The 15,831-nt window shown below is 41.0% G+C and overlaps 1 protein-coding gene across 3 annotated transcripts; it reads left to right on the plus strand.

Moving 5' to 3' along the window:
• Positions 1-289: 289 nt before the first annotated feature.
• On the plus strand, positions 290-14,710 carry LOC124265660. Of its 3 annotated transcripts, none has more exons than XM_046700459.1 (3): positions 290-376; positions 11,747-12,706; positions 14,155-14,710. In XM_046700459.1, the coding sequence occupies exons 2-3, from the start codon at positions 12,028-12,030 to the stop codon at positions 14,430-14,432; spliced, it is 957 nt and encodes a 318-aa protein (XP_046556415.1). In that variant the 5' UTR covers positions 290-376; positions 11,747-12,027; the 3' UTR covers positions 14,433-14,710. The 3 variants fall into 3 exon arrangements, with proteins under 3 accessions (XP_046556415.1, XP_046556414.1, XP_046556416.1); XM_046700458.1 differs by lacking the exon at positions 290-376 and adding an exon at positions 2,086-2,271; XM_046700460.1 differs by lacking the exon at positions 290-376 and adding an exon at positions 8,532-8,603.
• The last annotated feature ends 1,121 nt before the right edge of the window (positions 14,711-15,831 follow it).

Raw genomic sequence — 15,831 nt, forward strand, 5'->3', positions numbered from 1 at the left:
CGATCGTTCACAATGATCGAACTTGTCGCCTGTGTATGTAGATGCGCCGATTCAGTGTCACGGTCGTCCACGATGATCAAACTTGTCACCTGTACATATAGATAGACCGATTCAGTGTCACGGTCGTTCACGATAATCAAACTTGTCACCTGTATATGTAGATGCGCCGATTCAGTGTCACGGTCGTCCACGACGATCAAACCTGTATACTGTATGTGTAGATCTATAGTCCACGCCTGTACGCCACAGCTGACGCCTGGACGGCACATCAATACGTCGCCACTGTATCCTTCGACTCACTGGGATACCTGGTAATTCGATAGGAATCGAATCATGACGGCGCACGGAAGTGAGAATCACCGACATACTGTATAAGGTAAAATATTTAAATTTCTAACATCTTTCAACTATCTAATTATCAAACAGTGCTGAGTGTCGGGGTGGTTGGTTCGTTGTGAGGCATAACCACGTGAAACCAGTTGAAACCTCTCTCTCTCGTTTAAAAGAGATATGGTACTTAGAATATAGGATTTACGGGCTCTCTTAGTTTTCACAGTTGGAACTTTGTAGCGGCGGCCTGAAGGGAGGAGGTTGTATTCCGAGTTTAAGTAGTAAGTACAGTCAGATATAAACAATCAAATCTGACTCCTACCTAAAAATGCCTGCTCACAGTATCTTAGGAATTTGGGTCGCAAGAAACTTGGGTGAAAAATATTTTCCTTCAGTATAAATGTTTCAGATGCTTTGTAAGACATTGTTGGGCGTACAGGTACGGTAGCATACACAACCCTTGCCTATAGCAAGGAAATTTCACTTTTTATTTCCAATAAATACAATGCATAACCGTTTCGAAAGTAAACTTCAAAACATTGACTGGGAGTGCGTGTGTATGGTTTTACGCAGCTTTTAGCAATATTCCAGCAATATCAAGGTGGGGGGATACTTGTAATGGACCACACAATCTATCCATGTGGGAAATCGAACCCGGATCTTAAGCGTGACGAGCGGACGTTTTAACCGCTAGGCTAACCCGCCGCTCATATCAGGTTAAACACTAACATTGTGGTGCTGATATTGTACAAGAGCAGCTGGGGACGATTAGGTACAAAACACTGTCACGTACAAGTGGGGAGTTAAATTCAGGTTAGTATCAATCCATATGTTATATTCTCTGTGAGTAGTCGATCTCATGATCAGCACTAGGACACACACTGACCAAGATGTCAAAAAAGCGTTTTTCAAACCCTTTTCCGTTTCTTTCATTCATGGGCCACCAGTAAGCCATCGCCTTTGTTCACCATATTTTATGTTATCATATTATGGAGGTGTGGTGCAAGGAATACTTGGGGAGGCACGAGAAGCGCTAAAAGATAGTTATATATACACACCCTTTGAACAATACGCAGTTACACGAGTGAGTGAGTGGGTGGGTGTTGAGAAGGTGAGTGAGTGAGTGAGTGAGTGAGCCCGTGGATAACATTTCATCAGGAATTATGATGTCATATTAAAACCGCAAACAGAACAACCACAGAACAGTGCTTTAGTTAGAAACCTGGCCTTCAGTAACCCACACTTGTCGTAAGAGGCGATTAACGGGATCGGGTGGTCAGGCTCGCTGATTTGGTTGACACTTGTCATCGTATCTCAGTCAGTATCTCATGATGTTTATCACTGGATTGTCTGATCCAGACGAGTATTTATAGACCACCACCATTCTTCTTTTTATATAGCTGGAGTACTGTTGAGTGCGGCGTTAAACAACAATCAACCAACCTTTAGTTAGGCTTACGCTTATACCCTGCAAATACATAATGGAGAAAGGGGGTGCATTTCACTTCACGCTTTCTTCTGAACCTCGTAATCTCTCAAACATGAGTATACTGGAAGTTAACAAATGCAATTTTCACTTTAAAACGACATATACACTTACCTATCGATGTTATGTGTTTTCATATGTAATATCGACTTGATGAAAATAACTCATTAATTTGAAGTAACTGACACAATCAATATATACGGTATCAGTTCGCGCCACCTGGCGGCTGAGTCGACACCAACAGCGTATCATATGCCTTATATCGGAGATTAGTTGATGGTTTTAGCCGCAAGCTGCGCTCTTTCGCTAAGGACAATATAGGACGACCTATCCATGTAGAATGATAGTCTGGTCAACACGCCCCTCGACCGATCAGATATAACGCCGGTCAGTTATAACGCCCATTTCCCCAATCAGTCTCCAGCGAGCCCACCTGTCGGCGTTCGGTGCAACAGGTGAGTGTGTCAAATGATAACGTGTATGCGCACATTATAACCTGTATGGTTGGCGTGAGCAGTGTGATGTGGCCATGTGTTGGTAGTGGTCAGTCTACGTATATATGTGTATGCTCCTGCTCTACGTAAAACCAAGCAGTAGTAGAAGTAGTTCTAATAGTCGTAACAGTAGTAGAAGTAGTTCTAGTAGTCGTAACAGTAGTAGTAGAAGCAGCAGAAGTAGAAGTAGTAGTTATTCTAATAACAGTATCATCAATAGCAGTTATAAATGTAATAGTAACGGAAGCATCAGTAGTAATAGTAGTAGTAGTAGCAGCACAGTAGTAGTAGTAGTAGTAGTAGTAGTAGTAGTAGTAGTAGTAGTGACTGAGTAGTTAGTTTAGTTTTACGCCGCACTCAGCAATATTCCAGCTACCAGGTGTATGGCGGCGGTCTGTACATTATCGAGTCTGGGACAGACAATCCAGTGATCAACAGCATGAATTGGGATACGATGACATGTGTCAACCAAGTCAGCGAGCCTGACCACCCTATCCCGTTAGTCGCCTCTTACGACAAGCATGGGTTACTGAAGATACATTCTAACCGTGTCAGTTGCATTATTATTACAAGCTGTTGTTGTAGTAATGCTAGTAACAGCGGCAACAATATTATTAGTAGTATAAGTTGTTGTTGCACACTTAATCCATGAATGTTCACAGCAGATGGAAAAATGTAACTTCAAAAGATTGAAATAAATAAAATAAAAAAATAAAACAATTGTAGTAGCAGTAGCAGCGGCAGTAGTAGTAGTTGTTGTAGTAGTAGCAGTAGCAGTAGCAGCAGCAGCAGCAGTAGTAGTTGTAGTAGTAGCAGCAGCAGAAGTAATTGAAGAAGGAATGCATGTTGTGTTATACTAAGATGTAATTAAGTAAGAGACAAAATATTTATTAGTAGTAGTAAAAGTAGTTGTACCAGTAGTAGTAGCAGCAGCAGTATAATAGTAGTGGCAGAAGTAGATGAAGAAGAAAATCAATACATTTTGTGTTATACTAAGATGTAAGTAGGCCTAAGGGACAAAATATTTATATTGTGGAATTGTAGAAACACACAACCAGTTTCCATAAACCATTGTTTGTCAGAATAAAAACTACCAAGACAGAAAACATCTTTAAATTCCATCTCCACCATGCAGTATGTTGATAAGTGGAGGCGGAAGTGGCCGAGTGTCCCGTCCTCTTCGCTACGTCTGATAAACACAACAGCCGGGGAAATGTCGATTTGTGTAAGCTTTATTACGTCATAGAAGAACAATACATCTGTACTTTTGAAACTCCGACACAATGACACAGCTGCACTTCCAATGCAGATATGCAATAACAGAGACCATATACCGAATATGGTTTCTGGCAATAACAATTCCAAAATGTAAATTTCCAAATTATATATTACAATGATATGATGATATCGTGGAAGGGACCAGAAACAGACGAAAATGCCCGATATATAATCTACACAATTTATCGATAGGTATCCAGCTTAAGTGTATCCATGGCTTTATTGAACCCATGAAATGATTGCCCCGAGTGAAAACTGCCGCCTCATCAGGTCTCCCGCCTCCCGCGTGTGTATGTCCTCCGCCCCCCAGCCCCACCCCCACCCCAGCTTCCTCTATCCCCACTCCATCGGGTCGATAAATCTGAACAGGTGGTGATGCTCTGATAAACTGTGTGTGTCTCTGTTCATTAAGACATATGAATATATATTCAGTCTCCATTGTCCCATACATCTATGCAGCATCAAGACATGAGGTATGTGTAGTATCAACGTTCTAGTCATAGTGTCATTAATGGCGCATGTATTCCTAAATATGCACTGTCAACCCTGTGGCACCAACAAACTATTTTCGTTATTTTCGAGATTCGTGCTTCATGTTTTGTTGCTGTTTTTTCGTGATTTTACCTATATAAATATACGAGTTGTATCACGGAGGCCCATAAATAGGTATGGCCCGCACAAGAACAATAGTAATTGATTGCATGACAAACTCTCAACTGTGTGGTGCCAAACTCTCGGCTTGGCCATAAAACAAAAACAATACTACTAGGCCGCACATTGCTGATATGGTTATTCTTAAGCACTGTGTATCGGGTGCGTTCGTGCACAACGAGACTGACAATTAGTATTCGGATGATAGTTTAATATACAGCCTGTCGCTTAAGGGCAGAATTTGAGATTTGATAGCCGATATTTTGCTTCACCTGATTTCGTTGAGTATGCTATGTGCACGATCACGATCGGATTCGGGGTATATTGCCATAAGAGCGTGTCACCGTCACCATCACGCCCATCTGCCCCATCCTAATTCACATATGTATGGTATTCCCAGAAATTATTGAGAAAGTTGTTTCGGCAAATATGTAATACATGTATATAAACTATAGAAGTTTTGCTTAAATAAATTTGTTGAGATGTGATTCACTTACAGTCTAAGTGTCTTTTCAGTACTTTGTGAGACCTTTCTGTGCCTGTTTCATAAATGGTGAGGGAATTCAGCGCTTTTTCACCCAGTTAAGTCTTTGTAATTCTTGTCTAAGGGTTTCATTACATGCCCGAGGACTGTCTCTAGTAATCATCTCATTTCTGATATTTTCAACGCTTTTCAAGTTCCCCCTCCTCACAATTTGACCAAGTCGCCGACAATGCGTAGTACTGAACTTCCTTGGCCACCCTGCCCCTCTCTTGTGCTCAATCCCAACTCCTGACTGAATATTCTTCAAAGTTCTGTATACTGTAGACAGAGGAATGTCCTGTCTACCAGCTAACTCTTTTCTATTAGTCACATCCCTTTCAAAATCATCTAGAACCAGCTTTCTTTTCTCTTCTGCTGTCAAATCTACACCAGGGTCACACTGCCGACCCATCTCACCATCATCGTCCAAACCATGATGATGCCACAAGGGCACCAAGTTCCCAACCCACATCAACCACCACACAAGACACCACCATCACTATCCTGTAAATCCACCCCACACCTGTTCGTTCACCCACATCCTCCATCATCCCCTTCCATTTTACCACCAGACCACCATTCCCTCTGCCCTGCACTACACATGACCACATCCACCCTGCTCATGCATCCCACCAAACCACACAACACACTGGCACCATGTTAACCATTTTCATCACCTCTACACCACCACCGCACCGCACCGCACCGCACCACACCGCACCACACCACACCACACCACACCGCACCACCTCACCACCACACCACACCACACCACACCACACCACACCACACCACACCACACCACACCGCACCGCACCGCACCGCACCGCACCGCACCACCACACCACACCACACCACACCACACACACCACACCACCACACACACCACACCACACCACACCGCATCACACCACACCACACCACACCACACCACACCACACCACACCACACCACCACCCACACCACACCACACCACACCACACCACACCACACCACACCACACCACACCACACCACACCACACTCACCACCACACCACACCGCACCGCACCGCACCACACCACACCACACTCCCTCACCACCACACCACACCGTCCACGACCACACCACACCACACCGCACCGCACCGCACCGCACCGCACCGCACCACACCACACCACAAAGTGGGTCAATGAATTGAACAGATAAACGTGGGAAACAAAACATAATTCACAAGCAGGACATAACTCTATACACCTCCCACCAAATCTATCCTGCTGCCAGAAAACAGGAAGCAGACACCCTGTTGATAGAAACTAAAATTGAATCACACCAGACATAAGATTGTAATGCATTTTGATACGGATATCACAGTTGTATTTTGGACCCAGACGTTTACCACGGGGATGAAACCCCCGAGATCTGGTGCAAACAAACCCAGAAATATAATCAGGACAAACCGAAATTCGAACCCAATCACAGGAAAGATGGTATAAATGGTATGGTATGCATCTTGACAATTAATCTAACAACAGTAGAGATACATTCAAAACTATCAGTAACTAGAATGATAAACTCGGCAACCATGTCTATTCCCATATCTTCTACGCGACCTTCAGACCATTCATCAAGGGTTTGGTCCGAACTAGGGTAATTTCCATGCTACTATATTTAGATAATTTCGCCAATAATATTCTAAAATATAATTTCATTATCTCCTACTTTCATCGTAGTTCACATTAATTAAATGAAATGATTAAATGCAATTTTCCTCATAAAATTTACATTTTTGTTACAATTCAGATGAAATTCATTTTGAATATACAAGATGAAACCGAAAAATACCTAACATAGTTTCTAATAATTAGAAGATAAAGCTACTCTGTTTTCAATTTTGCGGTCCTTTATCGTTGATTTAAGACCGCTAAATGTAATTTAAAAACAGAACGCGTTAACATTTAGCGGTCTTAAATCAACGATAAGGACCGCAAAATTGAAAACAGAGTAGCTTTATCTTCTTTCTAGCACGACTGATAAGCGTTCTAAAACCGAACTGTTTGGTGCGCAAGAAAACAAGGCATGAAGGGGCCTTTTTCCTGGAAATCGCTTGGAATCGTCCCGTTGAGGGACAGGTTGTGTAATAAACGAAATAAGACATTTTCAACAACATAAAAGTTGTTTCTACGCGGCCTTCAGACCATTCATCAATAATAGCCACGTAGGCGTTATTGTCATGGTAGTATAGTATGTTCACTTGAAGTATGCACGCACGCGTGTTACTAACACTAATCAATGCCACAGCTGACTGTTGCTATGGTTACTATTGTTGATGGTATACTGCGTCGAAGCAGCTGTTCTTTCGAAATACACATCCGTGGATGTTAAAATACGCCCGTTGGCAGTATATTAAAAAAGCTGTTTCGACCAATAATGCAGACTCAGACTTTGTATACTCAGTATGCTGTACAAGGTCAATGTTCGTTCATATGAAAACACGTAGTATCAGTAGACACATTTGTTTATATACTGCTTGTCCACAGCACATTTTGGATTTGTGTTTGTGTAAAATGACCACATTGTTAGAGAAATCATCTCGTCCGACTAGATTGTCATCAGTCTCGGACTAACGGACCAATATGCAATATGCAGCATACACATGAAAATATTACTCTGGTAAAGTGAGTGAGTTGCTGAGTGCGGCGTTAACCAACAACCAATCATTGGGTGAGTGATTGAGTTTAGTTTTACGCTGCTTTTAGCAATATTCAAGCAATATCACGGCGGGGGACACCAGAAATGGGCTTCACACATTGTACCATGAGGGGAATCGAACCCGGGTCTTCGGCGTGACGATCGGACGCTTTACCACTAGGCCCCACTCTTAGGTAAAGGGCCGGTGGGCTAGTAACAATGTATGAAGATCATTTCTTGTGTCTGCAAACGTGATATTGCTGGAACATTGCAAAAAGCGGCGTAAAACCATTCTCACTTACTCACTCATCTGAAAATCACTATGGTAGCCACACAAAAAACAGATAACTCGTCACTGTTTTATAATAATAAGGTATTCTTTTAAAATGCTTATAGCACTGCATTATTCTTGGCCACGGTTTCTGAATCCGTTAGCAGTCAAGTGTAGCTCTCAGCTGTGAAAAAATATCTTGAAAATTCGATTTGACCATAACATTTTAAAATCGTTTTGAATCATTACTTTATCCAAAACTTTAGTTCCAAAACACAACTGCGCCACACATATTTATTACATCACCATTGAAAACCCCTTTAACAACAATGTTGCTAAAAGGTAACTTTTTTTGTTTGCTGGCAGCTTCAAAGTGACATATAGATAAAATTTATGGAAGTTGGTCCGAACTAGGGTTATTTCCATGCTACTATATTTAGATAATTTCGCCAATAATATTCTAAAATATAATTTAATTATCTTCTACTTTCATCGTAGTTCACATTAATTAAATGAAATGAATAAATGCAAGTTTCCTCATAAAATTTACATTTTTGTTACAATTCAGGTGAAATTCATTTTAAATATACAAGATGAAACCGAAAAATACCTAACATACGATCTACATTGGCATTTTCATAAAATACATAAATATATATAATTGATAAGCCCAGAACACTAGTCTAATACAATTCCGTTCTGTCCAGTAATTCATATAACAACTGGCTTCAAAATAAGGTTAATGTCCAATAAATAAGAATCCTATTTCAAGGAATGTCCCGTATGATTTTTGTAGAAACTCAAATAAAGGGAAATAACTCCAAACATCAAAACAGACCGTGGCCATTTTTTATCGACTCATCAACCGTTCATATCTGTCAAAACATCCCGTTGCGCACTGGTAGGTAAAACCTGACTTGTATTACGATTGTAATGCAATTCCGTCATAATAGCTTGTGTCCACAAAGTAAACAAAAACAAGAATATATCCCAGTTTCACCTGTTTTCTGCGACGTAACAGCGATTGTTATATGTAATCATGCTATCGTAATACAAATATTTTACAATATTTTTTCGAGACAAAGTACATTGTTTTCTCTTCAAGTATTCTGCCTCGTGATATTAAGGTGCAGTTATTCGTACATTAGACTAGTACCATTGATGGAACTCCGGGGACATCTGCGATGTTTATGAACGCTGCTTGTTTCTAGGATTCTTAGCCTATGAGTAACTCAAAGGAAATCCTGTGTATTCTACAGTAGTGGTGTTCCGATTATCGAAAATAATCGAAGATCGACCGGAAGGAGGATTAAGAATAATTATCGATTGTGAAAAAGACATATTTTCGATTAATCGGAATTTTGTTGTTTTAGTATAACATACTTGAATGAAGGAAACTTAACATTAAATTTGATGAATATTCACGAACAAACATGCGCTCAACAGCGTAAAGTAAAGTTTCGTATTTATCACAAAATATTACTGCAACCGGTCTATGAATAAATTCTAAATCTATTGTGACCGTAATGAGATATACTGATAAATATTTGTTGTATAAATAAACAGAATAATATGTATGTACAAAGTAAAATTAGTGCACTTTAAACTTTAGATATGAAAATATATTGCTAATCTGCCAGTTGTTGAGGGGGCAAACAAAACGTCAACCGATACACATGTTAATGCACATTGTATTATATGTAATGGTACATCAAGTAACAACATGACTGAAAGTTAAGATATCTGTCGATATGTCATAACACTGGCCTGATAGATAGTAAATACGAATCAAATAACAATTTTATTATCTGTACAGTGTTGAATATGAATAAATCACGTTTTGATGTGTTGTTGTGAAATGGTGAATGGTTGTTACCATCAGTGTCCGTCAATATTATTGCAGTAATATTGGCAGTAATACTGATTTTTGATATTTTCACTTCCCAAATAAAGGCTGTCAGCAGTGTGAATGTGCCAGACTGTCTCAGTGTCAAATCATGGTTTGTTGTGTATGCAGGTAACAGCTTTTAGAGGCAATATGAAGAGTAATATAGTAGATTATAGTCCGACTCAGGATACTCATGAATGATGGAATATATATGTGATAATATAGAATAAAATAATCAAGTAATGAAAAGATGACAGAAAGCATTGTAAAAGTTTAACCACTTTTATTGTTTAATTACAATTCCGGTGTCTTTCTTGCATGCGTGCATTTCATTGCATGACAGTATTAGTTATAGAAAACATTAATTAGACAAAACCTGGGGGAAACCCTTAAAATTGGTGATTGCATTAAAAATGTATATATTTCGACTATAAACGATAATCGTTCACCACAAGTCCTCCGATAATAATCGATAATGGATTTCCGATTCCCAACTCCACTGTATTCTCTACACGTAGGAGTAATTTGTACTTCTAAGATTGTTTATAACTACTACTCCGAAGGCGTCGAAAATTAACACACCACTTTTGATTCACTCGTATTTATACTACACCACGATCACGTTTAGCAGCCAAAGCTAGATTTGAGCTATTGTTCACATAATACATGGAAGATTTTGAACAAGTAAAACATTGTGTTTGTTACATGACAGCAGCATCTGCATAATCAAGTCTGGACTAAACAATTCAGTGCTTAACATCATAAATCGCATATGATGACATGCATCAACCAAGTCAGCCTGATCACCAAAATTCTGTGGTTGAAGACCAATTTTAACCTTCATGGATATTTTAATCTTCTGCAGTTAGGCATGTGTCATATAATCCGTTGTGTTCTTCATGAGAACTATACTTACAGTACATTTGGGTCCAAGAGCCCATGCCGGTAAAATAATCAGGTCAGCTATGTCTGTTGGAACAGATGACAAACCATTAACTGAGAACTTGAGTCCAAAACAAAAGTGATGAATGAAAGTGCCAACGGATGTGGCCTACCTTCTTGTACTTTAAATGATTCCCTTTCGTGGTTTTAATGGGCAGAATGTACACAAGGGATGTGAGTGATTGAGTTTAGTTTTACACCACACTCAGCGCTATTCCAGCTATATGGCGGCGTCTGTAAATAATCGAGTCTCCACCTGACAATCCAGAGATCAGCATGAGCATCAATCTACGTAATTGGGATACGATGACCAAGTCAGCGAGCCTGACCACCCGATCCTGTTAGTCTCCTCGTACGTCACATGGGTTGCTGAAGACCAATTCAAACCCGGGAAAAGTAAACGAAATCATGATTATAATGTACCTTTGTGCGGTACGTTTAGTGAGCGAATGCGTTGACATGCTATAAAAGAAATGCAGTCCTAATAACGACCCGTTTAGAATTAGGCTACGGCAATCCATGCTTTTCTCTAGAGGCCACTAACGGTCATCAGACTCACTGACTTGGTCGATCGATGACGATGCACAACTACGTAGATCGATGACGATGCTCACCATTGGGTATTCCACACTCGATTACTTACGAAGCTGCCTTTACATTGCTGACTGTTGACATAGTATGGCGTGAGACGGGTGAGTGAGTTTAGTTTTCCGCCGCACTCAGCAATATTCCATCTAAATGGCGGCGGTCTGTAAATAATCGATTGAGATGAGTGAGTATAGTTTTACGCCGCTTTCAGCAATATTACAGCACTATTGCGGCGGGGGAACCAGAAATGGGCGTCACACATTGTACCCATGTGGGGAATCGAACCCGGGTCTTCGGCGTGACGAGCGAACGTTTTACCACTAGGTTAAGCCACCGCCCCAAATACTAGTAATCGAGTCTGGACCAGACAATCCAATGATCGACAGCATGAGCATCGATCTACGCAGCTGGAATACGATAACATGAGACAACCAAGTCAGCGAGCCTGGCCACCCGGTCCCGTTAGTCGCCTCTTACGACAAGCATGGGTTACTGAAGATCAATTCTAACCCGGATGTTCACGGGTCAGGGTGTAACGACAAACTTAGTGCATGTGATTATTGGCCTGTGGTATAACATTTGCAAAGTTTCTGTCAACATAATATTATGAAGTCTTTCTTTTGAAGGTGGACGTATCAGAGGTCAAGAGACGACGTAAGACATAACATCATTCTCAAAACAGAATAAAAGAGAACTGACAACTCAAGACAGTGTCATCACCGTGAAGACCCAGTCTCAGTTTATAAAGACAGAAACTCGTGGACTAAGACGAAGTTTTTCGTTTCATGGACAATACTGAAGAGTGCTTTTACCAAGTCGTGGATGCAAGAAAATAAACAACTAAACTTTAAAAACCGAAAACATCGAAATACATGGTCAAATTCCAGGGTTTCTAATTCTCCTCCCCATGAACATCGTCTTCCCCCCGGAAAAGAACTGGGATGAAGCGAAGACAACGATGAGAACCCCCATTCAAGTCAACACAATAACAGTGAATGCTGCTATGTTTACGCACTACCTTCTTATCGGATCATTCCTGCTAATTCCAGCTATGTTTCATATAGCTGAACAGCAGCGATCTAAGCTAGTTTCCGGTTGCAGTTATATCCTCATGGCCGTGACTTCCGGTTCTCTTCTGTCCTTCATCTTTGGTGTTGCTGCAATGGTATTGACTCAGATTGGTATCCCTAGTAACAATATTTGTTCATGCTACGTAAATTGTGACATAGCCGTTCTTGTCTTCTTGGTGGTAAATATTGTGTTGTATAATATTACCACTGGTCATGTGAAGAAATGTACTGTTACTGGCATCGTTTTAAGCTGGAACTGTCTGGCTGTTGTGTCGTGGGCTGTCTTTGCCGTTGGAGTCCAAACGCTTTCACAGAACCCCCATGGAGTTGGATTTAACTGTGTTTCCCGTTACGCCATCAGTTTGCCATTCGACGTCCACATCTACATGCCGGTGTTCTCAGGAAGACAAGACTCTACTACTCTGGTGGTACTGAACGCACTGGTGTATGTGCCGCCATCACTTATCATCCTCGTCTGTGGCATCATACGCCCATTTAGCGACCCATACATTCCCGGTAAGCCTTTACAGAGTTAATTTGTATTTGCCACACCCAGCAGATTTCGAGCTATATGAGTGAGTGAGTGAGTTTGGTTCTACGCCGCTTTTAGCAATATTCCAGCAATATCACGACGGGTGACACCAGAAATGGTACCCATGTGAGGAATCGAACCCGGGTCCTTGGCGCGACGAGTGAACGCTTTAACCACGAGGCTACCCACCGCCCCTCGAGATATATGACCTTGGCCTGTAAATAACCGTGCGTGGGCCAGACAATGAAGTGATTGATAAATGTGAGTAACGACATCGTCGGGTGACACGCAGTGGACCAACTCACCGAGCCATCCAATCCACTTGGTAGCCTCTTACGACCAGTATATTTTCACAAGTAAAGGAGGACGAATACAGTCCAGTCAGGTTTCATTCGAACTCCGGTTTTGGGCTGATCCAGATTTTCTTAATTCCAAAATATCCCCTCCTCTTTAATGCAAAATGTAGTGAAGGAGTTTGGTTTTAGTGCCATTTTCAAGATATATCAAGGCATGTCATCTTAAAGCCTAAGCTGATATTGCAATTCATTATCCTTTGCTGATTTGGGAGACATGGGCACAGAACTAGGTGCCGCTTTACCTTTCGATATAATTGGCTGAGATGCAGGTATAGATGAATCAATTATGCTCGTGTTTTGTGATAGGGTGATGAGAACTATTTTACCTTTCTGGTTTAAATTAATACTTCATGATGCCTTGTAGGTAAACGGTTCCTTAACAGTAAGTGAATACTCTGTTATCTTCTGTAGTAGCGTTATTACGCTAACTTAATCCCACCCTTTTCCAAACTTTATCCCATTTCTGTCGCAGATTTACCCCAACCGTTATCGCGGCAAATGGTGGTTTCGTGGTCGGGTAAAAAGACAAGCTGTTCGTTTCGTTTACGCTTTATATCACTTATCCAGCAATACGCCAGTGGGGACACAGTTAGCTGTTGATAGTCGTTGATAGACGCACGGGATGCAATTGTTCAGAGCTATCTGGGTAGTGGGAGTAGCCTAGTTGGTTGAAGAGCTCGCCCGTCACGCTGAATACACGGGTTCTAGTCCCCACATGGATACCGTGTGTGAAGCCCATTTCTAGTGTATCACGTCATGATGTTGCCGGAATATGGCGTAAATCTATACTCACTCACTCAAAGCGATCAAAGAGCGAAGGTTACTCCGTACAGCGGCCTCCGTGATGGACTCACTTTAGAATGGGCTTTACATGTATCAACCCGTGAACATCCGGGTTAGAATTGGTCTTCAGCAACCCATGCTTGTCGTAAGAGGCGACTAACGGGATCGGGTGGTCAGGCTCGCTGACCCCACTGTCACTCAATCGAAACGATTTAGGCACTGCACAAAAACAAGACAAAAACGCATGAACGGCCATTATTGAAATTAATACTGTCCTCATTTTATTATTTCAGGTGCGCTGCCCAAAAGGCAAAACGAATGTACAACCTGCCAACGTACTTTGAGAATATTTCATAGTCGGACTTGGATATTTTTCTTTATTCTCATACTTTGTATACTCAGACCGATCTGGTTGCTAAACAACTGGTTCCGTCACCATGACTACAGTGATATTGCTCCGGCTATTCCCATCTTGATTCTGTTCTATCCAATCAACATCGCACAGTTTATGAACTTTCTCAGTATTCACTACAGCAAGGGGACGACTTTGTCCCAGATATACCATATTTGACTGGCTTTACATGTTTACCGGCAAATGTTTCTTTCTTAATTATCTAGTGTATTAAATCTCCATTCTATTTTGATATGTACACTAGACCGGTTCGCCACCACTAAATTGGTTTTCAGGTCAATCTACAATTTCCATTATTTACTACAGAATTGGACTCGTTCATTAGATTGATTTCAAAACAGGTCAAAATTCTTCTGAGCGTTTCTTAAAATGTCCAGGGACGGTGGGGTAGCCAAGCGGTTAAAACGTTAGCTCGACTTGGTTTCCGCAGACCCGGGTTCAATTCCCCACATAAGCCCATTTCTGGTGTCAGCCGCCGTGAAACTGCTGGAATATTGCTAAAAGCTGCGTAAAACCCAACTTACTCACTATTTTCAACGTTAGTGCTGTTGCAAACAAATCGAAATCAAAAGACATGGTGACGAAAGGATCAAGGGTATTTATCTTACTGGAATAAAGGTTTGAAACACGAGATAATCAATGGTGCCAATTTCACGGAATTATCAGTTATTTAACAAATGTGGGACCTAATCTTTTTCGGCATGGATTGCCTATTACGTTACGCAAACGGCAGTGAACTGTTTCAATTACCGCACTTTACAGTCATGTGCCGAACAGTGGGACATATACGTATTCTATATTGACAATTGCTTGTCTCAGAGACCTCTGATTCGTCATAACTCAAACTTTGGTCCATACCATACGAATGGTGAACTATTTGATTTACCGAATTATAAACACACGTCGATAACTGCCGAACTGTTGGATCTATTTTTCATTCTTACTGAACTATTTGATTTACCGAACTGTAAACACAAGTGGATAACTGCCGAACTGTTGGATATGTGTCATTCTCACTGACGAACACAGAGAGTCAGAGACAATTTTGACAACTCTTGACACAATCTGAAGTTCCATAGACAAGCGGATTCAGCCTCCTGGTCCATGTTAAACATTGTGTTGTGGAAGTGTCCAAATAGATCTCTTCATGCCAAGGATTTTTTACAGTTCAGCAAGAACAAGTGACAATAATGCAATCGGAATCTCTACCTATGACGAAGGGGCGAAGCCCGTTTCGGTTCCATGCTCAACGCATCTTACTATCCGAGTGAGGACAATATTGACGCCTGCGGATAGTACTATTCGCATAATCTGGTGAATATTATGAATCAAATTAAACCCTATGAATATAAGGTACTTTATAGATGACAACTTCTTTAATATAGTATTACGCGACGTTTCGGTATAGAGTCTTCATACCGTTGTCAAAGAGAGTTTTTGAAATGATCGCATCCTCGCTTGAAATATCGGAATACGAAGTTATTCCAGGTATGTCAACATAGCATAATAAAGTTGTCATCGATGAAATATAATAGTTCAAATTGCTCATCAACTTCTA

This window comes from Haliotis rubra, unplaced genomic scaffold (genome assembly GCF_003918875.1).
Source record: "Haliotis rubra isolate DU_JTF1 unplaced genomic scaffold, ASM391887v1 Scf99, whole genome shotgun sequence".
Lineage (NCBI taxonomy): Eukaryota > Metazoa > Mollusca > Gastropoda > Lepetellida > Haliotidae > Haliotis > Haliotis rubra.